The 27,380-nt window shown below is 38.5% G+C and overlaps 1 protein-coding gene across 1 annotated transcript; it reads right to left on the bottom strand.

Moving 5' to 3' along the window:
- Positions 1–12,468: 12,468 nt before the first annotated feature.
- On the bottom strand, positions 12,469–20,130 carry hopx (HOP homeobox). The gene is made up of 2 exons (XM_062426042.1): positions 19,786–20,130; positions 12,469–12,846 (listed from the first exon to the last, which is right to left on the bottom strand). The coding sequence occupies exons 1-2, from the start codon at positions 19,933–19,935 to the stop codon at positions 12,769–12,771; spliced, it is 228 nt and encodes a 75-aa protein (XP_062282026.1). The 5' UTR covers positions 19,936–20,130; the 3' UTR covers positions 12,469–12,768.
- Positions 20,131–27,380: the final 7,250 nt, after the last annotated feature.

The following is a 27,380-nucleotide window of genomic DNA, read 5'->3' as shown; positions in this document are numbered from 1 at the left end:
TTTTCTGTCATATATGACAACAAACTGAATATATTTGGGTGTCTGGCTGTTGGTCGTATAAAACAAGACATTTGAAGATGTTGCCTTGGGCTCTAACAAATAATTACAACGATTTTATAGACAGAATGATTAATGGAGAAAGTAATGAAAATAATCTTTAGTTGTAGCCTCAGTGCTGTGAAAAGTTTGTGCTTACTTCTATAACTTTGGTTTTTAAAGCAAAAAAGCCCAAAAATGAGCTAGTTGCTGCATCTCAAAATGTGATGATTTGACGATTTTCTGTCATAGATGATGATAAACCGAATATCTTTGGGTTTTGGGCCGTTGGTCGTACAAAACAAGACATTTGAAGATGTTGCCTTGGGCTCTAAGAAAATAATTACGGGCATATGATACATACAGAATGATTAATGGAGAAAGTAATGAAAATAATCTTTAATTGTAGTCTCAGTGCTGTGAAAGGTTCATGCTTGTTTCTATAATTTCTCTTTGGTTAAGAAATCTAAAAGTTTCCATGAGAATCAACTGACATTTCAGCTCTTTTGGTGAACTCTGTTCATTTAAGAAAATTCCTCGCAGTTTAAAACAAAGGGCTTTTTCAGATGTTTATTTGTTGCAGCATATTTACAGGGTTTCTCTCTGTCTGTCCCACAGGCCTCCTCACATGCCTCAGTGTGAGAATAACTGTCCTATTTGGCACGTTGATCCTAGAGTGAAAACTGCTGTGATCACGCCGCGACTGCTGCAGCTATCCAACCCCAAACTGAACCATCCAGACTTCCAGAGCAACAGAGAGGTAAAGATCCTCAAATATTTAAACTTTTAAAAGAACAAATCCACACAGTGCACGAAAGCGATCAATCACACAGAAAAAACTCACGCAATCCAATGTTGTCTGGCTAAAATGTTAATGAAGCACAGTTTGCTTTAATTAAAGGACCATTGTGTAAGATTTAGGGGGATCATAATGGCAGAAATGAAAGAAGTATGTTTTAACTAGTGTGTAATCACCTCAATATAAGAATCGTTGTGTTTTCGTTACCTTAGAATGAACCTTTATATTTACATAGAGAGCAGCTCCTCTTCCACGGAGCCCACCCTGCTGCACCACCATGTTTCAACATTAGCCCACAATGGAAAACCAAACACTGGCTCTAAAGAAGGTCTTTCACATTTTTGGTGAGTGTTGCGCCACCGTAGGTTCTCTTATGGCGCTTTTCCACTATACAGTTCCAGCACGACTCGACTCGGCTCGACGCAGCTTTTTTTGCGTTTCCACTAGGAATAGTACCTGGTACCTTGTGCTTTTTTAGTACCTGCTCTGCCGAGGTTCCAAGCGGGCCGAGCCGATACTAAATGTGACGTCAACAGTCTGCCGGCGACTGATTGGTCAGAAGAGTTGTCACTGGAAGAGTCATTAGCCGTCCCACATAAGAATCAAACCCAACATTTTTAATACGGCTCAATTTTCTTGCTTTGTGTGTGACAAAAAGCCACATACAGCAGCAAGTACACCATCGCCTCCATGTCCTCCATTGTTTATGTGTTTGTGTCGCGTATAAAACGAAGTCACGGCAGTTTCGTGCAGCCGTGCTATGACGACCCCGCCCACGTTGAGTAGGTACTTTTTTGTAATGGAAAAGGTCTGTCCTGGAACCGTACCGAGTCGAGTCGTGCTGGAACTGTATAGTGGAAAAGCGCCACTACAGACCTACACACTTGAAAGGGGAGAGGAGGAGCATTCAGTTGATTGCAATCTGCAGCCTCACCACTAGATGTCTCTAAATCCTACACACTGGTCCTTTAAATAGAGTTGAATATCAATGTTTGTTTTGTTATCTCACGCAGCTACTTTTCCCACAAATGATTTACACTATAACATTTTTTGACATAATATGCCTTTGGAGTGTTTGTTTCGGATCGGCCACTGCCATTGAATTTTCTAACTTTGTCACATTTGTATAGATTTTTTGTGTAAATTAATTGTCTATATGTATTTGTGTTTGAAAACTCACTTGACTCATATTGTCCAAATTAAGTGTAATTATAATTAAGTATACAGTTTTATACCATTTTGGGACTTAAACATCAAAAATAATGTACACTTTGAATCAGAGCTGCAACGATTAGACCGACAGAAAATATATCTGCAACAAATCATATAATCAAATGATCATTTATGCAATTACTTATCCAAAAATGACAAATATGTACTGGTTCCAGCTTCCCAAATGTGAAAATGTTCTAGTTTTTACACTCCTCTTTGATGATAGATGTGTTATCTTTGGGCTTATCTTTTGGACTGTTGGTCGGACAAATCAATTAAATTTCAAATACTCCATTCGGCACACAAGGTGCAATGTTAGGAGAGTGAGTTCGCAAACAAATATACGTATAAAGTTCATTCACACACACACAAAGACGATTTAAAAATACAAAAGTGACAATGTTAGAAAGACTTAACCTCTGAGAACCAACATTTTTTCACAATTTGGTCACATTTTACAGACCTATAGAGAAAATCATCAGTAGATTAATAGATAATGAAAATAACTGTTAGTTGCAACACTTCTTGTGATTGCTGACATATGTGATTGTTGTTTTTACACATCACACAAAAAAACAAATCAGATCTTCCAATGCTACTTTTGGGATGGTTCACTCCATTCTTCAAATAATAACTGAGAGTCTAGTTTAAGTCGTTCGTGACAGCAAGTGTGGATGAAATCTGAAATTCCTTCATCTCTTTGCACTACAGAGCGCTGCGTCGATCGTTCACTTCGCTACCAGAACAACTCAAATCTCTCAGCGACTGTCTCAGCTGTCACTGCCCCGACTAAAGGAGAGCAACGTCTGCTCCGAGCTCGGACGCCCAGAAGAATCCATCTGGAGCGTAAGAACACCTACTGGCATTTAAAACTCTGAAGATTTTTTAGTGATGCCACTTAAATAACATTATAAAACCAAAATGAAGTTATTACATTCTTTAAATATTGCAATTCAAAATCGGAGAGCAAAACACTGTATGCTCGCCATCACGCAATCAATTCAGATATTTTCCAGCTGTTGGAACGAGCTCGATCATGAACTGCAGAATTGTTTTCACATGATGAATAGTTCCTTCAATTAAATGTGAATTTTTTCCAATCATCTTCAGCCAAATGACTATTTGATGCGTCCTCTGCTTGCACGCAACATTTTTATTGGCCGTCTTTCTTTGTGATCTGTTGTTCTTCAGCACAGTTTGATTTTGGCTCTTTGTGTTGATTAATACCTCACATAAGACATGGCAGAAGACCCTTTGCCTTAACAGCAGCAGAGTGTGTAATATGATCTTAAAAGCTGCTGTTTTCTTTGACATTTTGTCTTCACTATTCACTATTAAATCTATAGTGGGCACTCCAGATCTGAACTAAACCTCTTTAAAAACCTTCTTTTTGTCAACAGGTTTCGAGGGCAGCGAGGAGAACCACAGCGAGCGATCGCATTGAGGTTTTGGCGACACCGAAGCAGCTTCCCAAAGACTACATTCCTCCACGAGAACCAGAGTGGAACCGAAGAAATGTCGCTTTGATCTGAACATCCCCTCATCAACACCACAGCCAAGTCAGTGCTCATCCAGTTTCTGCCTTTTATCATGAAAATTCAGCCAAAACCAGCATAATATGAAGCAGATGATGTAATGGTAAAAATACAAATTCAACCCCAAAACTTCAGATCTGAAATCATCTACAATCTATTTCGATGTGGGCAGTAAAATACATGCAAATTAGGTGGTGCAGTGGTTAGCACTGTCGCCTCACAGCAAAAAGGTTTTGGCTTCGCACCTGCCAACTGGGGCCAAAAACATCTATGTTAGTTTTAAGCTTAAGTGGTGACTTTAAATTGAATGTAGGTGAGAATGTGAGTGTGAATGGTCTCTATACTCTATGTTAACCGTGTGGTAACCTGTCCAGGTGTACTCCGCCTCTCGCTTAATGTCAGCTGAGATTGGCTTCAACCCCCCAAACGGCCATGTAGAGCAGGGTGTCAAACATACAATCGAGGGCTCCATTGTGGTCCATTGGATAACTTTGCAATGTATGGAAAGTAGCTCAAATACTTAATTAAAACACTCTGCTATTCACAGTCAAGGTTTCTGATCTTCCCGTGGATGTCCAGCTTGAGATGACCGACTTGCATTGTGATTCAGATCCGAAGGACAGATTTGTTTCATTGGGCTGGGTCTCTCACCAGGGTAACTCTAAACTGACAGACCTGTCTGCAAACATTTTGTGCATGTTTGGGACGACTTATCTTTGTGAATAAGCTTTTTCTGTGATGATTGCATGCATATTAAACTGTGTGCCAGATTCACACTGAGACACTGTTGAAATTGAGCTCATTTGTCTTAAGACATCTCAGGCTGTTCATCTGTTTTGTAAATGGATGTTTTATTATAGTAAAGTTATATGTTATTATACAATGGTTTTACTGGTCTGGCCCACTTGAGATCAAATTGAGCTGAATGTGGCCCTTGAACTAAAATGAGTTTGAACCCCTGATCTAGAGGATAAGTGGTAAAGCAGATGATCATTTGTGTGCTTTAATAAGACAAGCTTTCAACATGTCTAAAGTCTTTCATACATAATGATTTTCAAGTTATTTTGAGCTAATAATTGTAATAAAGCTTTTCACTGCTCTAAAAAAAAATCCCATCATTTTCAATACTGCAATTAAGCGACCTAAAGGGAAGAACTGTACATACAAAAACACCAGAATTTAGTAACACCATCTAAACACCACGAAAAGAATAAAATAAGTTATTGTAAGCCATGAAAATGATGAAATCCCTACATTGTTAGAAAGCCAAGATAAAGGATTATTCAAGGGTTCAATGCCTTTATATTCTGACTCAGTTTGAATAATCTGGAAGGAAAATATGAGCGAAAACAAACCTGAATGTCTGTTTCCTCACAGTTCTGCTGGCTCGTCCGTTGATATCTTTACCACGTGTACGAAACCTTGAAGAGTTTTGGATTTTGATGTCACGACCGATGAAAGATGACTCGTTTAAATCTCTGATATTTTGGCATAATCAGAGTAGCGCGAGTGAGTAATGTTAGAAACAAAAACATGCTTTGTGTCTGCTATCTCCGCTGCTTTCGTCTGAGCCTCAGTGTGATATAGTGTTGATCCACATGGGCTTTCCTGTGCAGTTGCATTGATTCTGCAGTTATATCATAACCATGTGTGTGTGAATCTTTGCACACTGGTAAGGTCAAATGCATTCAGTGTGTATTTTAGACTTTAAATAGTTAATACTGCCTTTTTTTGTCAAATTCAGCACATGCACTCTCCATCTCTCTTTGAAGTTGTCGTCTCAGTTTCTGGGTTGCGACAGATGTGTTTACCATGAACATTTAGTCTCTCTTAAAATGAAAAAAAGGTGTCACTTCAGGTCACTGTATGCATTCATGTGCAGTCTGAGCGTGAGAAAACGATCAAAGGCTCTCAAAAGCTGCTTTTTCTACTCTTAAGAGGTCACGACATCAAACCACAGTTTAGTTACAAAAGGGCGCTGGTGCTTTAATTTGGAGTGTAATCCCATTTACACCATCAATACATAAGAAGTGTTCGGAGGTGGAGGCCCTCTGCTGTAATCTGATCGGAGTCTTGCAGGCGGTGGCGTCCAGTTTGGAGTTTAGATCAGTGCAGCGTTTGTGGCCCGGCCAGACATCAAAGGAGATTGGACACGCGACCCGCTGAGAGGATAATCTGGGATTAGCTTGTTTCGATCGTGACCTGGGACCGTGAGGTAGAGAGGATGAGGAAGAGGAGGAGGAGGAGATGGGGAGAACATGGACACGAAAAAAATGTAAATAGACAAAAACACAAGCAAAGCAGAAAATTTGGAGTCAAAAGTTAAAAAGTTGTTGGAACTTGTTTGAAAAGCATGTTTGTGTGTGTGTGTGTGTGTGTGTGTGTGTGTGTGTGTGTGTGTGTGTGTGTGTGTGTGTGTGTGTGTGTGTGTGTGTGTGTGTGTGTGTGTGTGTGTGTGTGTGTGTGTGTGTGTAACAGAAATGGTGAATGCATTTATCCTTTCTTGGAAGTTTTCAGAGATTTAATGAATATTTCAAACTTCACACTGCTCACATTGACTTTCCTGTCTTTTGCTGCCACATTCCTACATTTCTTCTTTCGCGGGTGTTCCAGGAAAGAGTCACTCATCGTATTCCCATTGTTTTGTCCACCTGCACAGAAAGTAAGAGACAATCCTCCTAAATGCACTTTTTTCAGGGCTGTTAAATGTGAGGATGTGCAACTTTTTTTTTTTAAATAATTGTACATTGAATGTAATTTTCTGCTATTTTCTGTCTTTTTATAGACTTTAAATAAATGATTTATGGATAAATTAAGGTTCAAGGCTCAGTTTTGTTTGTTTTGTTCTTACAGTCAATACAGGATTGCACAATGAAATGCAATTGAATCCCTCTCCATGCTGCACACACAGAAAATGCATTAATATTTTCAGTTAGAAGAGAATAAAACATCAACAAACAACTCAAATAAGTAATAAAAAACCGGGGAAAAAACATGAATATACAATTATAATTCCACTTTTTTAATAAATTGAATGTCAAATTGAGCTCTGGGAAACTGTGATGAACATTTTCTGCTATTTTCTGCTATTTAATATACTTAAAATAAACTATTTTTGGACAGATTAAGGTTCATGGTTCGGTTTTGTCATTATACAATACAGGACTGCACAATGAAATGCAACTGAATACATTGAAAATGCATTCATATTTTCAATTAGAAGAGAATAAAACAATAAAATAGATCAAAGTATATTAAAGTAGCACTAAAAGAAGGAATAAAAAAGGGGGGAAAACTTATATTTACAAGGAATATACAGTTACATGTAGGTATATACTAAAAACACCCACATATAGACTATATGCACCAAACTTGTTGTAATAATACATGCAAAATACATATAATATGCAAATTATAGTGTAAAAAAATGGCTTGTATGTTGCTGCTACAGTGTGGATTTTCTTTAAAGTTTCGATATCATCTAGTCATCCATCAAGTACTTTATTTATTTTAAGAAGAGTACACTTTGCACTCTGTGGTTAAGTTTACCGTCTCGTTGCTCTCCCTGTGTTTTTGCATCACTCGTCATTTGTCACATGTGTCTTGTGCCAACACCCTCACACAGGATGTTGTGTGCAGTCGGCCCACACGCTCTGCTGAACGGAGGAAGCAGTCAAATAAAGACATGCTGATGGCATCATCCTGCACTGCTGGATAAAGTTACAATCACTCATCTATCATTGATTATATTTAGCAGAATGTGGATATATAAACCAGGGTTGTTGTCGCTCGCCCTGATTTACACTGAGTGATGTCCGAACTGAGACCTGCTGTCACGAATATGATTGCACGTTAGGAGCTGAATCCACACACTAATGATCCGGTTTTATCTGTAGCTTAATTGTTCGTGTGCACGGTGCAACACACTGCACACAGCCGCGTCAGGGTGGAGTTACAGGAACTCTCCTCCAAACAAAAAATCCCTTGGTAAATATTCCCTCAGCAGAGAAGAAACTGGCACCAGGACAGCTCAGTCTGATGCTCCTGTGGTTTTTGGACTAAAACCAGTTGGACCAATAAATCTGCTGGACTTCACTCCGAAAAAGCTCACCATTTTACTTAATTAACCACCATTTATGCTGTGTAAGATGAGGTAAAAGCAGAACATCCATATGGCTTCACTTTCGCTCATGTAAATGGTCTAAGGGGCAGGGAGAACAGTTGGGTGAGAAATGTGGAAATACAAAGTGTCGACTTTTCAAGAGGAAGAAAAAGCAGTTTAAAATTTGTTTGATTCATAGAGGGACGTGGTTGTAGCACATTTGGAGTTGGTGAAAGGGGAGAATTGCCCCAAAAGTTGTACAAAAATGACAAAAACAGTCACAGGTACACAAACTAAAAGATAACAAACCACAGAGGAAGACTTTGTGAGAGTTCAGGAAACTAAAATAGATCTTTTTTTGTCTCGGTGTTTGAAAAAGTGATAATCAGATGGTCCGATCAGCGTCACACTGAGTGGAACACAAAGTCAGGTTGCAGAAAGAGATGCAAACTGAGCCTGGCAGCCTCTAAACGACAGATTCCTCACAGCTCCGCAGAGTCCTCTTAGCAACAAACAAAACCGGACTCCATTCAAATTCTGCACACACGCTGATGTCGAACCATCACACGCTCACATCGTCCTTTCAGCAGGATTGACTCATCGCCAGGGGGAACTCCTCTCTGTCAAACATGATCCGAGCCCAGAGAGCGGAAACATTTGTCAGGACTGTTTGACCTCTGACCTTTTACCTCCTCATTGTCGATTGACTGTAATATTAGTAATAAAATCTCCACTGTTGGTTTACTTTACTTTTGTATAGGTGCGACAAATGTTTGTCCATTGAAGCTGTTCTGGTGGAGACTGATGGCTCTAATGGTTATACAATAAACCCCACAGTTTCAGAAAGTTCATCTCATTTTCACTTTCAATAAAATAAATTTAAATCATTATTGCTATGTTATATTTTCATGTCTTAGGTGGAACATACTGTGAGGGTGTCAAATATGAACAGTATGTAAGGGTTAAATATACATTTTCTATTTTTTCCACAGCATAAACTAATCAAATGAATGTTAAAAAGTCATTTAATTCACTCACTACAGAGACCTAAAGAAAAGGTCAGAGCTCTGAGAGATACAAAAATCAACAGAACTTGTCTCATGAGGAGAAAACATGCAAACATCTCACTTTTTTATTTATAGTCCAATATTACAAAATTGCCGCCTCAGGGGAGGTTTACAATCTGTTCACCATATGAAATCTTCTATCCTTAAACCCTCAATTTGAATGAGGAAACCACCACCTAAAAAAAAGAAAGAAATCTGATGTCCTCTCACAAGACAGACAGGAATGCAAATTCAGATATGTGTGCAGAATAGACAAAGATAGAAAAATTACAGTGTGGAATATGAAGAACATGATCGGGAGGTTCCTGTTTGGTGGAATGAGATACCAAACTCGACTTGGTCAGCAGAAAACCCTTCTGTCTGCAAAAACTTATACTCAAAGTAAAACCTTTCTTTCTTTAAAAGAAAAAAGCCTTGTGTGACTCGTTTAAAGTGGAGAGCTTCTCCTTGATCTGCTGTGGCCTGGATTGTACCTCCTTCATATGTTGCTTGGGACAAAATAATCTGCCAAATATAAAAACGCGTAGTGTAAAAGTGTTAAATTCCTCAGTGTAAAAATGATAGCACTCCTCCTTCATAGTTTAAACTGTAACAGGGAATGTCATCAAAACCTACAATGACTTAAGGATGTTTTTTTAATATGAGGCAGGATGTAACCCTCATGCTGCAGCAGATAGATAAACAGGTTTATGATCATTTTAATGCTTAAAAAAAAAAAGCAGAAATAGGCGGGCCTGGGATATAATATGTTTTTTCAGCAGGGGCTTGAGCAACTGTGTGTGTGTGTGTGTGTGTGTGTGTGTGTGTGTGTGTGTGTGTGTGTGTGTGTGTGTGTGTGTGTGTGTGTGCGTGCGTGCGTGTGTGTGTGTGTGTGTGTGTGTGTGTGTGTGTGTGTGTGTGTGTGTGTGGCGTGTACACTATAAACAAATATGCTTGTTTTTTTTAATGGGTGTGACTTTTTTTCACACTCATCTGAGTAGAGAAAAACAGACTATATATGTGTGTGTGTGTGTGTGTGTGTGTGTGTGTGTGTGTGTGTGTGTGTGTGTGTGTGTGTGTGTATGTGTGTGTGTGTGTGTGTGTGTGTATGTGTGTGTGTGTGTGTGTGTGTGTGCTGTATTTAGGATCAGATGTCCTTTGAAGCATTTACAGGCGACTAAATTCCTCTAAAGTGAGGATTTTGTAGAGTTGAAGTTAAGATTAGGATTAAGATTAAAGTTAAAGTAAAGTTAAGTAAGTGGATGATCTCACATTGAATCAGCAGCATTGTGTTCATACTTTGTGTGTGTGTGTATTCAGCTGATGCCAACATAAACAGTGTCACAACAGCCTGTAAAAAGCAGCAGTGTGTTTTATGAGCGGTGGAGCTACCTGTTGGGTCAGTGTTGGTTTCAGTCGAGCTCGTTGTGCAGATAGTTTCCCACGATCAGAGCGGTTTTTTTCACTCTCGGCTTTTTGGCAGGAAACCCCATCCTCTCTGTGTTTCTCCCACCTTCTTCAGTCTCCTCACACACACACACACACACACACACACACACACACACACACACACACACACACACACACACACAGTCTTACCTCTGTCACTTCTGGGGTATTTATATAGACTTTCATTCATTTACTGGAGACTTACTCTAACCCTAACAATGACCACTGCGTCAAAATTCAGCGTTTTACTCATTCAGGGCGGCTTTTGACCCCAATTGCACAAAATGTCCCCAATCAACTGGTGTTATGCCTAGTTTGGGTCCCCAAAAGTGGCTTAAGTCATACACACACACACACACACATACACACACATACACACACGCATTTCTTCTCCGTCCTGTAAAAATAACCAAGTGTATCTTTTCACTCTCTTTTCGCTGCACTTTTTCATCCCGGTTATGTGATTTCAATCTTATCTGCAGACGACATTCAAACGTCTTTAATCATCCTGTAAATGTCTTTTTCAGAGTAGCAGAATCTGGTCAAACACAGCAGCTTTCTCCTCAGTCTCTCACCTTATTAGAAATATTAATGTTATTTAAATATATATGCAAAAAGTTCAAAATATGCTGTGATTAAAAAACAATTTTCCCTCAACACCTTTCTCCTGTTTGTTTGTGGCACTTTATTTCAAGCCTTTTTCTTCATCCAGACAATATTAATCTTTAAAAATATAGTCAGTAGTTTCAGTTTTTAAAAAAGAGGCTCCTAAAACAGCTGGGCACTGTAGTTTAAACTTTACTCAAAACAGGAGGAAATGATCTATTTTCAGTGGCGGATTTATACACATTTGTTGCTTTACTGAGTATTTCCGGCAACAGGACAGTGTGCGTAGTAATTAACTGTGTGTGTGTGTGTGTGTGTGTGTGTGTGTGTGTGTGTGTGTGTGTGTGTGTGTGTGTGTGTGTGTGTGTGTGTGTGTGTGTGTGTGTGTGTGTGTGTGTTGAGTTTGGCTCATTGATGTGTTTATAATAGTTTTGGAGATATCAGGCTTTGGCTAATAGAAAAACAACAACTTGTTAATAGGATTAATTAAATTGTGTTTTGGGTATTTTAATGGGATTTGTCGACAATAAGCATTATGTAGAATAACAACAGCTTTATCCTTTAAAGTGGGCCTCACGCACTCTTTTTGATGGTGGGATCACATCCTTTATTACAGAGCTCAGTCACGGGAGTATGAGGGACAATGGAATGACATCACCTGTTATTTGTTTCGCCCATGATGCCATTCAAGCTCAGTCGGCTCACATGTCCAAACCCCCCCGTCCCCCTCCTCCCCTGCCCGTCCTCCTCCCTGTTCACTGGAAATGTTCCAGATTCGTGACTATCGGTCCCTGGATAGCAGCAGCTGATTCCAGCAGCATCTATTGTAATCCAAGCGCTTCCTTACATCTTTTATAGTCCCGTGAACGAGCTCGGTGTTCAGCTCCGCTCCCTGCTGACATGCGTACATGTAAACAAAGAGCCTGAAAACAAAAGAACACTGTCCTCAATAGCCCTCCTGCTCTATCTGACCTTCATCCCACCATGGTATGGTTCAGTGACAAATAAGGGTCGGCAAGATGAGTTATTCAAAAATATATTTTTAAAAATAGTTTTAAAAGCAGCATCAGGTTTGTTAAAATGTACATTTTGTATTTTTTGTTGGTTTTATATAATTTGAAATGATATTTGCACCATTTTTTTACCAAAAGTAAGACTGAATGCTCCTGAAAATGTCAAATGGTATTTTATCCACCTACAGTGTACTTATACAAATAATGACTTTATTTAAAAAAAAAAAAAAAAATGTGAATGGTTCCTGATTGACATGATTCCAGATTAAATGTAATATGTAGAACAATTGTATTCCATTACCTTTATTTAATATAAAAAGTTATAATGTAAGATCATGCCAAACTAGTTGATATGGTGTTTTATTGAGAATTTACTGTTTTTAAGCAAGTTGAATTTTTTTGGTACAAAGTTTTTATGGTTACACCACTTACACAACACATTTTTGCCATAATCCTCTAATATATTCTCTCAAAATGGATTAAAAACTGAAATTTTATGCTGGGTCCACAAAAAAACAATTTGTGAAAGTTATTCATACGTTTATTTTCACATTTTAACCCTTTAAATTTTACTAAACCACATGGACACAAATAAACCTCATATAACCCGGCATCCTCAATGAATTTGGACCTCCCCAACACGCAGCCTTCAAAAGCACACTTGAGTCAGTTTAACTTATAATAACAATATGTTTATTTTGTATGTAAACATGGTGGTTATATTGGCAACAGCACACAAACACCTTCACATTCCCGTAAGTTAAAATAGCTTCATAGATACAAAAAAAAAAAAAAAATGAGAGAGAGAGAGATGACAGATGGAGAGAGGGAAGTGTACGAGGAAGAGGTGGGGGGAGTCAGTTCATCCAGGAGAAACAGGGTCAGCACAGAGCTCCATCCAGGCATCGAGGAAGAGGAGGAGGAGGGGGGGGGGGAGGGGAGGGGGGGGACGCTGTGGTCTCCGAAAGTCTCAATCCAACACAGAGCCCAGTTGAGCTGGAAGGCCCTCCTTCTCTCTCCACTGTGCGTTACGTAGCTTGAACCATTTCTGGAGGAGACAAACACACACAAAAAGAAAGAGACAAACACATAGGAGGAAGGCGTTAATAGCAGATAACAGGACGTTTTGTTCAGGCACACGTGTCATTTTGGCACAAACTGCTTGCAGAACCAGAAATGTGAGAGCGATGCGATGAGGTAACTGGTCCTGCTGACGGAAAACAGTCGTGACATTAATATTCCTGTGAAACTACACAGGTGGAGTTCTTGTATTGTAAGTAAAGGTTCTGTAAACAAAGTACTGTGTTCTCCAAATGCATTGTTACCACTGGTATTATCCTCGGGCCACTGGGTACATTTACAACCACACAAACTCAACTGTCTATAGGACTGGAAACAGGTCAACCTAATGGTGTCTTTTCAGAGGTGGAAGAAATATTGAGATCTTTTAAAAGTAGAAATACAGAAAAGAAAAAAATACTCAATAACAAGTAAAAGTCCTGCATTCAAAATCTGAAGTAAAACAACATACTTTTAACTGGTACTATATATTATATTAGAGTACTGATTAATTTATGTGCATATAAGCAGCATTTTAAAGCTGTCGAGGTAGAGCTGTATGTATAATACTGTTTATATTGTTATCTTATATATATATAACAATGCTATTCATTTTATAAAGTGATGATATGCTTCATGTGTAAAATATTGATATGAAAAGTAGCTGATAACTGCAGCTGTAAAATAAATGTTGCAGAGTAAAACATGCAATATTTTGTTCTAAAATGTAGTGGAGCATTTAGCATAAAATGGAAATAGTAAAGTACAACTACCTAAAATTTGTATTTGTAGTACAGTTGTATATTATGAGCAATATCAAGACCTGCAAAATGTTTTTACTGGTGTCTTTTAGCGTCACTCTTGAGGTCATTTGAGCCTCTTTATGCTTCTGAACTTGTTAATATTTCTACAAATTTGTATTTTCACTTGATTACAAAGCCTGACGCCTTTCTGGTTAAAGGAATAGTTTGGGTAGTTTGGCTTTTTTAGCTTACTTGCCGAGACTGACGTGACAAGATATTGATATAAAGGAGCTTGACCCTTTCTGTCTGTAAACCTCACACACCAACACATCTCATTTGTTTAATATACGGAAATGTAAACATCATTTTAGATTTTCAGGGAGATACAAGTTCCAGCTAAATATAGAACAGATTTCCTGGTTTTAATTGTTCCCTAAATCCCACAATTTCCTCCCAATTTCAAAACAGAAACAGCAAAACTCAGGAGTCTATTAACCGTGTCCATGGCAACATATTATACTAAGCTAACAAGCCACATGTTACACAAGGCCGTAGCCAGGATTTTTCAAATACCGAGGTCAAAAATAAGACCACAATTTATATAACTGTTCAATTTAATCCATGATGTATTTACATTGCTTTCTTGCTGTGCATTTCTCAGTCATGGTCATTCATGTGGTCCAGTTCTTTCTTATCATTTCCAATTTTGCAACTTAAATCAACTCCTATTTCAGTATTCTACAACTTCCATGGTTGTATATTTAAAAATTATAACTGCAAAATATTAGTTTCTTTGTTTGTTCTTAAAATGTGGAATGAAGCACGGCCTGCTGGGAAATGGAGAAAAGGGGTTATCCAATGAATGAACAGTTTGCAAAATCGGGTCAAGTCCAATTCACAAATGTAGACAACATATTTCTGGCGATTTCAAGGTTTCACTCCACCGCTGGCTATAGCCGGATACTTTCGTTTTGACATGGCAGCGGAATCTTCAAGTACGTGTCACATGACGGTCCGTTGATGCAAGGATAATTGTCTCGTTGGCTATTTTCACTTCCACAATTAAACGAAACTTCAAGAAAAAAATACCGAGGACATGACCTCGGTGTCCTCAATGGTAGCTACGGCCATGATGTTACACACTAAACATATCGCTGAGCTGTTTAACATGACTAAAAATAGCCTGTGAACAGCTCCTGACTGTACATGCTACCAACACATTTACTATTTTGAATATCACTGAATATGATCATTTGTATAAAATGTATCTTGTTAGCTTTCTGACAAGCTATCATTAGCCTTTATTGCACATACAGTTGCATTTTTAAAGGCTACCATTAGCATTACTGTTATTAGCTGCTATTTTGAGTGTGTATCGTGTGCTTTACGTCATAGAAATGATTGTGAGGCAGGTAGATTAACTTTATCTAAAACTTTAAGATTGGACAGTTTAATGTTAAATTATGAAATGGTTATTGATGTTGGACTTTTCTACAATCTTCAAAAATTTACAATTTTATGCAACCTTGATTGTTGGACTTAAATGTGAATCAATTTCATTAGAGATTCAGATATATAACGTCTCTTTAGAGTTGTGTTATTGTATCTGCAACGAGATCATCAATGCACAAAATCCCCAAAACATAAAAACTTTGATTAAATGAGAGTCATAAACTGGACTCTTAACTTCCATCTTTATAATCACACTACAGTCACATTGTGTGGTGCATGTAAATGTGGCCACTGACTCATAAAGGCACAGCAGTGACCCTGAGGCTAACTCATATCAGGGAAACCACAGAGGACTAATGTTTCCATCCAGCTAACAGAGAATGCTCTTACTGACTCTGCCTGTTTCTCCCGTCTGCTGAGCCAGTTTACTGTCACGGTGAAACTCGACTGCGGCACACACCCGTGAACTGCAGCATCACTGTTTTTTGCGGTTGTCAAGGGATTCACAACAACGCTGACATCATCTTGATAACACCGAGGGGAAGGGGGGGAAAGGGAGGGATTTTGGGACGGCGGCCTTCAGACATGAGACCGTCACTCGCTGGGCCATGCGCCCTGGCAGGAAGGACACACTTCCCACATCTTGTACTGAAAACACATGAGATTCCCATTTGGAGTCGTCTGGGTTTTTTGGTGAAAAATGCAGAGACTGTGCTCTGAACTTGGCTTCTCATGCAAACATGCTGTTTTTATTTGTGCACTGTGTTTTGGGATTTCAGATTTATTAAAGACACTTCTACAATGCAGGATATTAAAGCTGCTATATCGAAATTTCCTCCACTAATGAAATCTAATCTGGAAAAATGGAAATTTTTCTCTTCCAGCTATTGAATCGAATCACTTTCGTACTTTCTTCTGTTTCTTGTTCTTTGTTAAAATTCAAAAGATCTTTGACTTTTCTTTCACAGATGCCATTTCTGCACAATAATGGTGGGATTCATAATCCTGCTGAACCATACAATGGCGCTTGTGTAACTTTTCCTGGTTGACAAACGCTATTACATAACCGACTAACTTCATGGCGTTGACTGCAGCACTGAAAAAACAAATAAAAACGCTCTGTGAAAGGAGCTCAAACATGCCGCGCGGAGGCTCAAGCACGTTGTTAATGTTGTTAATGTGAAACGGGGAGTGGTAGCCGGGGGTGTGCACGTTTCTTTCTTTTTGAGTTAAACCTTTTCTCCAATGAGAGCTTTGTTAAGAAAATCCAAAACACTTGAAGACAGGAGGGGCGGCAGGAAGAGGAGGAATAAAAAAAAAAGAAAAAAAAGCTTAAAAGTGAAGTTGAGTCTTTTGATGAGAGGCCAGACCTTTACCTCACCCTGCCTGCCTGGACCAGGCTTCCCCTAACACGTCGCCCCGGTTTCTTCAACCTTTTGTATACTATGAAAAGAAACAGTTAGTCACCGACACCGGACGAATGTCAGGGAGCAGCAGAGTGGAGTTTTAGTCATACAAACACTTCTCATAGCTTCACTGGAGGAAGAAACACTACTCTGAAGTAGCATATTGCAGTTTTATAAGTCTTCATAATCTTTTAATAGGATTGTGTTGCTATCAAACAGTGAAATAAGCCCAATTTTATATGATACACAGCAGTGAGTGGCACTTTAAAGGGCAGGTTGAAGAAATAAATGTGTCCTTTTTGACAAGAGTTTACCCGATAACTAACATGCAATTACAACACTGTCTTTGATTGCACCTAATATCATAAATTAAGCAAATTATACCATTAAGGTTTCTTTATATAAGTAAAACTCCAGCTTTAAAGAGGCTGCAGCTGCACTTAGAGAAATTTGACATCTGACAGGAACATTTTCTCCTGATGAGATCGGTGAGACATTTTTTTTGTCATGCCTGTGTAACCGCAGCACTGGGAAATCTGGAGGAACCAGTTCATGGAGTCAAAAATGGAAAAACCAGTGCAGACGATTGCATCTGACGTACACCGGTTATTGATTAGTGGAATGTTTGGGCTGTAAAAGCTGTCTATTAAAAAGGACACGTGCTCGCTGTGTCTCTATCGACCTCAAGCTACCTTCTCTCTCCGCCACACAAACAAGAGCAGATATTTGCCTATGAAACGAGCCGCCTGTTGCGTCAACTCAAATGACAAAATTTACATATGGGGCTTTAACTCCTGCTTTAGTGCAGCTCAACAAATGCTCGTGTTGTTTCCCTGCCAAATCCTAAATATGAACGACAACCTTTTTCTCTTTTACAGCCCAAAAAGAAATGAACAGAAATACTTTTTACAGTGTTGTATCTATCAGAGGAATGCCTCTGGAGGTGCCTGCTGCATAACTTTAGTGCACTTTTAACATGTTGGCTGTTAACAACGCTCTGAAGCTTCACATCTGGCTCCTGATGTGACAGTTTCACAGATCTTACAGTAGGCTAAAGACATTCCTTAGATAGACAGATGGTGGGAGTGTTCACACGCAGGAATGGGAGGGAGTGATGATTGAATACCTTAATGATAATGTGATGTTTTCTCTTTAATTTTTTGTCAGTTTTTCTTACTTTAATCACTGACTTTATAACAGCAGGCTTTAATCATCTGGTAGCTTTTCTTTTTTTTTTCCTGCTGCAGAGGAAGTGATGTGTTTTCTTTTTTTAGATTGATGTCGATAATGAGGTTATTTATAAGCTATAACTCAGGATTCCCCTCTTCCTACAAGGAAATACTGAATAAAAGCAGATCAAGAGGTCTGGTGGTTTTCCCCTCAAACTTAATGAGTTTCTGGAAAGCAAGTAATTGGACTTTGAGTTAAAACTATGTTGCAAAAACTGCTGTTACCAGGATCAAAAGGAAACTAGTGTTACATTATTTTCTCAAGTCTTTGGGCTCTAAAATGTTAAAAAATGATTTTTTGTGTGTTGTTTTATCTGTAAAAAAGCACAAAAATATTCATGTAAGGCAACAAAATGTAGACATCTTTCACATATGAGAAGCTGGAAGCAGAATAAGTTTGAGAGTTTCGCTTGAATGAAATGGTTGTTTGTCCAGATCATTTAATTTGTGTCAGCTCTCAATTAAGCAGCACAAAAACGTGCAGCTATGACGACCCGCAGCACCAGCTCATCAACTCTGTCATCATTAACAAATAAATCCAAACAACAATGACATCATCGTCCCGGCCTCGCTGTTGGACTGACAGACGAAATCTCCTCATCGTCATCTCTGTAATTTCTTAAGTCAACCTCAACAAATGAATCACTGTATCCGTCCCCGGGGTCGAAAAGGCGGCAGGAAACTCGAGTCTGACATGACTTCATCAGGAAAAATAACCTGAAGCACGACTGACGATCAATGGAGCGCTGCAGCCAAAGTGACTCGTGTTTATTTGCACTCAGATGAGGATTATTTCATCAGACTGTGACGTTTTGAACAGAAACATTAGCACTGGCATCACCAATAACACACTGACGCCGTCCCCAAACCTGCTCGACTGAAACTCAGTGGAGCTGCACCTCATTTGTCTCCTGTTTGGCTTTTTAGATTAACTCGTTTCCGCTGACAAATCTTCATCGATTTGTCTCCCTGTTGGCCACAACATGGATATTCCCTCAGCAGTCACCTGACTGAGATACTGACAGAGATACTGACAGCACTCATGATTTGTACTGTAAACTTTCTTGACACTAAGTTGTGCTTGTGATACCATGAAGTCAAGTTTCCTAAATCTATAGGTATCTTGTTTTTATTGTGAGGGCTGATTTCAGTAAAACCTCTGAAAACTGGACAAATGCTGTAGTAATTAAGTCCAGTTTTATCATATTGCACACCCAAGTACTTCTGTGTGACATAATACTTGTGCTCAACTTTACTAAAGAATAAAAACTTGTACTTTTCTGCTTATTTGCTCATTACTTTGCAGATTAAGATAGGCAATTTTACCGTAATTTACTGTAATTTCCAAATGACTGTGTGCACAAGGAGTCAGTAAGCATCAGCAGACCAGTCACAAAATGAAAACCTCATGCTTACAAAATCGCACATTTATTATTACACAACAATTTAACACACTGAAAGGCTCTTTCTTCATAATGAAAGGACTAATTCAACTCTTTTGGAATCTAATACAGGGGAAAGCGAAAGTTTGAATGCAGGACTTTTACTCATACTGGAGGGTTTTTTTTGGGGGGTTTGTTTGTTTTACATTATGACATTAGTACATGCTACAACTGGTAACATCGTCTATTCCTGGTTGTATTTAAAACATAAAAACACAGTTTATTTGTGGAATTTGTCACTTTTTTAAATCATAAACTGAATGAAATGCACCTAAATGAAATAAATGATACTGCACAAACATGATTACAGGAGGATAAAAGGAGCATTACTGGGAATCTATAGATAAAAATACCATAATCTATGATAATTAGAGTGCTAAAATCATACAGAAATCACAGCTAATTGGAAAAATAATCTTACTATAAAGCATCAGACATGGATATAGTCTCAACAGGGATATGACAGTGATCTATAGCAGATAATCTTGTTTAAACAGCCTCATAATTTCTAGAAAAGCTTCATATAATTCGCTCAGATCAGCCTAAAACATCACTCATCCAGCTTATAACCACATCAAACTAGACGTGCAAACTTTATAGAAAATCTTCCACAAGTTTTTAGGTGAAAGGTTATTAAACAAAAAGTCATTACTCACTTGTGTCTCCTGCTCTGACAGCCCGCACTCCGCAGCGATCAGCATGAGCGTCGTTTCATCCGGATGCTTGCTGACTTTGTTGAAATTCTCCTCCAGCACTTTCATCTGATAGTCCGACAGTTTCATACACGCCATCGCTGTAGAAGTCATATTCCTTGCTGTCCACTCCACTGAAAGGAAAAGTTGGGATGGAGAAAAAAGGAAGAAAAAAAAAAGAAATAGGTAGTTGAACTTCAGTCCTTGAATTGGAGCTCCCGCGCGCTCTGCTGAGATGTTCACTGACAGCTCTCTGCTAGTGAGGGAGTGTATGTATGAGTGTGTGTGCCTGTATGTGTGTGTTTGAGTGAGCGTGTGTGTGTGTGGAGGCTTTACTACTGTCAACAGAAATACGTCACGAGGCCAGTCCCACCAGCAGAGCCCTCCCCCCAAAACACAGCTGAAGGAGGAGGAGGAGGAGGAACAGTGACATCCAGTGACTCAGTTTTTAAAGGAACATTATGACTTTTTTTTTAATAATAGGATGATGAGTTATAATTAGGTTGAAGGTAACTATGCTGATCAGTAGGGCTATGACAAGGCAATATCATAAAGATTAGTCATTATACTGGAAACCTACTGAGGTAGTTATAGTTAGATTTTTTTTTAAAGAAGTAGGTTAATCGATAAGAGACGATAAGGAAAGGAAGGAAAACAACAATATAAAAGCCTGTAAAGGTTTTATGAGATTTTACTGATTATATACTGAACTTCAGCCATGGTTGGACAGAAATTAGACAATCCTGTTTGAAAATTATTTCAGTACATGTTCATGTTCATGTCTGTGTCCTCAATTGAAGCAAGTTTAAAAACTGGACTGTTATTTACATGGAATTAGATTTACTATTAATTTAGGCTTTAATAGCTTTGAAAGGGCTACCAGGTGATTTTATATTGAAACCCACATTTTTGGGAAACACACCTATAATTAGGATATTGGCTTTCTTGTTAAGAGTTATGAGAAAAGATCATGACCACTGTTGGCTTCAGTTTTTGAAGGATATTGGTGGCGATATTCTACATTTTTCCCGCTCAGCCCCGTAGACTTTACATTGTGATGATGTAACGTATTTTTATTTTGCTTTTCTGGGCTCGAGGAAAGTTTTACAAATATAAAACCTCCATGGCTTGATCTTGTCTGCAGTTTGAGGTGTCCACAATTTTACAGCGACACTTTTAAAAATGCTAGTCTATAGGGAAAATGCTTTTTTCGCAATACCGCAAATGACCACTAGGAAAAACTAGCTGGAAGGCTGAGCCGCAGCGCCCAATCAGATCTTATAACTCTACTGTTGTTTTCCCGTTGACCACGCAAACTTTGTCCTTCTGGTTTGACCGTTTATGAAGCATAAAGTATAAATTATCACACATTTCTGTGTTTCTGTGCTGACTTTTTTAGCCAACTTCATTCCAACTTATTACCTAAGGTTTTACACATATTTTTTGGAAATTATGGTCAATAGGCCTAATTTACAGATAATATACCTCATTTTTGAGTTAACACCTATTATCCTCCTGGGTTAAAATTGACCTGAGGGACAACAGGAGGAATAATATACTCAGGGTACTACTATTCACTTTCTTTCTGGGAGGTAGAAGATCATATACTTTTAGCGTCATGTGTGTCGCCATCAACTTTTTAAGACTTCTCTTTTAAAACACTACATCTGGAAACATTAAAACATCAGCCACAGACAGTGTTTTCAACCAACTCATGCAGTTAGCCTGAAGCGTTCATGTCCCAGCAGGAATATAATTAAAATATTAAGGTTAAGATTTTTCAGGCGGGGTTTAATTCCCACATTTATATCCCAGTTTAATCTGTTTATGTTCATAAATCTTATCCACCCTCATTACTGAACATGTTGACTGACTTGCGCAGAACACAATGCTCTGGGTGGTATTTGTTCAAGCAGGACTCCAGAAGATAAGACACTCTTTCCAAATCATACAGCCCCTCCACTCTCTGACTTACACACACACACACACACACACACACACATACGCCCTTATGCAGTTTTCACTATGCTGTGCTGCTATGAGTGAAATATTTACAAGACTCACTCACTTTGATCTAGCAGATACTGACTTTTAGAAACATCCTGACCAAGCATGTTGAATTTAACATGGTAGAAAACAGTAAATATGGGCTCCAAACACACAAACACACAGCTCCTTTTGATGCTATCTTTGGATTTATGATTAGACCCGTAATTATGTGGTACAACTCTCACTGAAAAAAGCTTCAGGGACTGCAAAACTTGCTCTGCGACTTCCTCTCGCAGAGGATTTGGTGCCTAATAATATCTCACTTATACAAATCTATATAATCGTCTCACCTGTGGCACAAACAAGCTGCAACAAGACTAAACATATGTTAATGTTTAGAGTCTTTAAACATCTTTTAATGCAGTCATGTGTGCAGGATTTGTTCACTGTTTATTGTTGATTTGAGTGTGTACGTCATGCTTTAAACTGTCTTATTTCAAGTTGACCAGGTTTGAATTCGCGTGGCACAAAAACATAAGGCTCTGTTCTCTTCAGCAGGACCGCTGTGCACTTTGTTTATTGTGAAAACGTAATCTGAACCAAGTCGAGGAAATGACCCCAAAAATGCAAAGTTTTATGGGTAGAAGGAGACGGATGTTGATATGCGATAGCCAGCAGCTCCTCGGGCATTAGGAACACTTGAGAGGAATGAAATGAAGTAAATGAAGCCAACTCTTTGTCCGTCCCAGCTGGGTTTTTAAAAAAAAGAAAAGAAGACACAAAGATGAAGGCTGCAGGGCCTGGAAGTGGACCTCTAACCTCAGTCTGGTTTGATTGTGAATTAAACGTTTGCTTTTACACCTGAAGTTTTGATACAGACCAAAAATAAAAATGTTAACATTAGATTTTTGGTCATTTTTTTATTAGCTGTAAACATCAAAACATTCTTTTGATTCAATTTTGTGTTTATTTATATTCTCTGTGGTCAAAAGGCTCATGATGTAATGATTGATTATGGGCGATATTTGTCAAGACTGTAACCTGACCTTGTTTATCGTAACAATGAACGCTAATACAAAAGGCTGGATATCGGTACTTGATACCTTTTTAAGGTTGACTGAAATAAATCTATACCAAGTAGTATCGAAACGTCTCCCGTCAAACGATACCTGCAATCGATGCTTTTTGCACCCAGAGCTAGAAAATATGACTATTTGTACGGACTTGCTTACAGCCAATCAACACAAGCATTCTCGATTTAATGCGACATGTGATTGGTCGACTGCCACAGCAGCTACAACCCGTCTGTGGTGGTCAAGTCGTGGTGAGTTTGAGTTAGCGTGCTTAGCAGTTCAGCAGCCAACATGCCACCTAAACGCTCTAAAGTGTGTCTACACTACACGCCTGTTACACAGGATAAAAGACAGAGCACTAAATGTGTAATGGGTATTGAATAGTACTCAATTGGTATCGGTATCACTTTAAGGGTACTTGGATCGGTACTGGTATCGTAATTTTTTAAAACAATACTCAGCCCTACTAATACATATAGCTTATATGACAGTTTATGATGAGCTGATTAATTCAAGCTACAGCATAATGTCTTATTCTGCTTTCATGTCATTTTGGTGATATCATAATTAAGATTTTCCGACTTCTCGCTATCATTCACATCAACATCCAAGTTGTAGGATATTTGTCACTTGTCGCTTAATAATACAGAAGTACTTGAAACCAATCGAATATGGACACCTCAAATCAGGCAAAGACTGACATTCAATGTAGTTAAACCAAATATTTTGATGTATATGATGTTTTAATGTCAGCACACAGTGTTTAAACTGTATTTAAACAACTACAAACATACTGATGACGTTAACGTTTGCAAGTTATTAACATGGGAAACTCTCCCATCTCTAACATCTTTCCCACGTTTTGCTTTCAAACCACATCCGAGCTCGACTGACTGTTTCCAAAGTTCATGTTTTAACCACACCAAACAGATTATTAGTGGTTAACATTTGAGCATATTTTCCTAACAGACAGGTGGAAATGTAGAGCTCCTGTGGATTTTATCACTAGATCTAAAAATGTTGTTACTGTGCTGAAAAGTAGCGCCAATATTTCATCTCACACTACACAGAAATGTGGTCAGAGTCCTCTTTGAAAGCACAATGTAGCGTTGTTGATTATTACCTCATTTAATGACGCAGCATATGGAGACTGTGCTGATAACAAGCTGTCAGTTTATGATCAACAAACAAATAGAGTTCTGTGGAAAACCGTGAAACAGCTGCTGTCAGAGCTGATTGGCTGCGGCCCGCTCATATAGATCATATTCAATGATAAGAGACGTAAATCCTGTCAGGATTGTCCAAAGTTCACCTCAGCGTGTGACTATCAATGTGATAGTCACACATAACAGCTTTGATGTTTTTGTCAGTGATAAAAAGCAACAGTGTTTGTACAAGTATCGCACGTATAACTTTCTCGTATTGTTAACTAGATGTAACTGTTCCAGGCATTAAGCAAGACTACCTGAAGCTACACAAAAGGTTTTTAACCCTTTAATGCATTAATTAAATATAGTGAAAAAAGGTTTTAACCTCATTTTCCCCCCATCAAATTACATTATAATAACATAAATCAGCTGATTTACAACCAAAAGAGTTACTGTAGATGTGGTTGTGTACAGGATGACGCATTAGTGTCTACTGTGGTGGCTGAAGTGCAACTATGCCATCAAAATCCATGCATAATTATATATTAGAAGACAGATGTTGAATAGCAGTTTACTGTAGTGACCAGTATGTGTGAAAGGGTTAAAAGTAAAGAAAGTCGATATGTATGTTAATGGGCAAAGTCACAGTTTTAAAGTCTATCCTAAAACATTACTCAGGTACCCAAATGAACATTGACTCATTTTTCTTGCATTAATCATTCCTCCTGTTCATACTGACTCTTAGAAGATCCCTTCATAATATGCTTTCAATCTAAGTGACGTCCGTCTGTCTAAACATGTATTTAAAGGTTTCTTTGACAATAATGTAAAGCTTCCAGCATCCAAATTGGTCACTGTCTTTTTTTTCACTGTCTTTTTTGTGCCAAATTCCCCTTTTTTGTTATGATACTTCCACTTCAACCTAACAGGAAAACACTGCCTGTCAACACAAAGAGGGAAACAGTTACTAAGAAAAGACTCACTGTGAAGATATCCACTTTATTTATTTTAACTATGATGGCTAGAACTTCAAATAACCTTCAGATAAACTTTTAAATACATTTCTCCAAAATAGGGTCCTGTACATTTTGTCCCCCGTCACTTACACTAAAGAAAACAGGGAGTATGAACAGGAGGAATGATTACAGTGAGCGAAAACTGTTTCTATGTTCATACGGACGCCTGACTATTATTTAAAAACTTGACTTGAAAAATTATTTATGAAACATTTGGAGAGGACTAATATGAAAGTTGGGAATTTATGGAACAGTTTTTACCCATTTTTACATTGAAAGCTTTAAAAACAAACTACACACATTCCCTTTAGCTTCACGTTTCCTCACTTGACCCACAGTATACAAAATTGGAAATAAAATACATCTTTTTTAAAAATGTGTGTGCAGTTTACCAATTCTTATAGATGCAAATATACAAATTTGACCTGTGTTTATTAAAGAAAATTCAAAAATCAGCATTTAAACATGTTGTATTCTTCATATTCTGTAAAATGTTCTCCTGGACCATGATATACTGACTTTAAATGTCTTTGTTTTATAAGATTAATCAACTATTTATTAATGACTGATGGGGGATTTATGAATGTGAATTGGTTTACTCTTGACCGCTGCTTCTATTCATTCATATATTTATTCTATTTAATTCTATTGATCTTATTTAGTGCAATACCCTCCTACTATGTCATATTTTTTTAGCTGTGTGTGTGTGTCTTGTTTTTATCTGGTTTTCTTGTTTTTATTGTCTTTAAAGCACAAATAGAGTGGCACCTGTAATCTCATAACTAATTATGAGTCAGTATATGAACAGTATATAAGGGGTTAAACATTTTATGGACAAATTAAAGTTGATTTTATAGGACTTGGTTTTACAGCAATCATTCCTTGAGTGATTGCCAGGTAACAGTTCACTGGGGTCGCCACGTGGAAGGAAGGGCCTCCTCCAGAGGGCTCAGCCGTGACCCCCGGCCTCCGTAGGTGCATCCTCCTCTTCTTTTACCCCTCCTTCAGCATCTTATCACCCAGTTCTTGCCGTTTCTTTTCAACCAGAGTCTGTTGCTGCTTTGCTCTGCAGCCTCTACCAGTGACTATCGGAGGGCCTGTCCTTGGACTCCGACCCCTTTCAGCAGCCTGGTGGTTGACGTTGTTTGTTGTACTTCAGTGTCAGATCAGAGCACTTCACCTTTTCACATTCATACACTACACCAACTGGATCCTATGATGGCACCGTCATCAGAGTTCTGTAATGACAAGGTTTTTTTTGTTGGGAGAATCAGGGTCAGACTGGTTGTTATAATCTCCAGTGCAAAGGTGAGCTTCAGGTCTACATCGACCTACATCCTTCGAGTCTCAGGCTGTGTTCAGTAGGCTTGATTCATTTCCTGCTGTTGACCTCGTTGGCAACTTTCCTGCTGGTACAAAGGCGGCGGTGTTTGAGAAAGCCAGGCGCTGTTAAACATCCTGGATCATCACAGTAGCCGGGTTGTCACTTTCTGCTTTCTGACGTCCGCGTTGTGTAATTAGATTTATTGCCACAGCATAACAGCTATTTGCTGTCGTAAGATCGTGTATGTTGCATTAGTGTTGCGTTGTCTTCTTCTACCGCACTGTGGTTTTTTGCCTTTTTTATTGCTTAATTGTGTAATTACTCAAAAACCAATAAAACAATTGTATAAAACTTTCTAAATATTAATTTATTATCATTAGGACAAACTTAAAGGAGAATTTGAAAGCTTATAGCTACTTTATAATATAAATTAGACCTATGCTGTAAGTAAGAACCTCAGATGCTCGTTCTTTTCTTCTTGTGCAACGACTAAAAATAACAACGAATCCAGATTTTTTGGCGTTTATATATCACACAGTAGGAGCTTATTTTGGAAATACACAAACATCCTCCAAAGCGCCCGAATCCTCTGATAAATAAACACGGAGGTTTTGACGACAGACTGCTGAGTCAGCGGACAGGACTGCAGCTTTTATGCCTCCATGTGAGCTGGAGAGCTTGTAGGTGTGGGATAACAGGATTTATACGGAGCCTGAAATAGAGAAACGCCACGATAACAATGAGTGTCTGTGAGTCCACGATAGATATGAGACCGACCCGAGTATAAATATCACAAGTCATGACCCTTTGGCTCCAAGCAGGGCAGGATAGCTTCTGTGTCCTGATCTGTACGTCAGAGGTTTCTGCTCAGAAAGGAAAAGAAGCATCTAAATATGTTCGCCAATAAATAATCTTCAACCTACAACCTGACAACTAGACCTGGGTAATAAATCAATAATAAATCAATATTATCCTTTAATGACTTGCAGCAGTGTCATATTATGATGCT

This window comes from Scomber scombrus, chromosome 9, assembly GCF_963691925.1.
Source record: "Scomber scombrus chromosome 9, fScoSco1.1, whole genome shotgun sequence".
NCBI lineage: Eukaryota > Metazoa > Chordata > Actinopteri > Scombriformes > Scombridae > Scomber > Scomber scombrus.
Note: the sequence above shows the minus strand (reverse complement) of the source record. Positions and strands in the feature narration are given on the sequence as shown.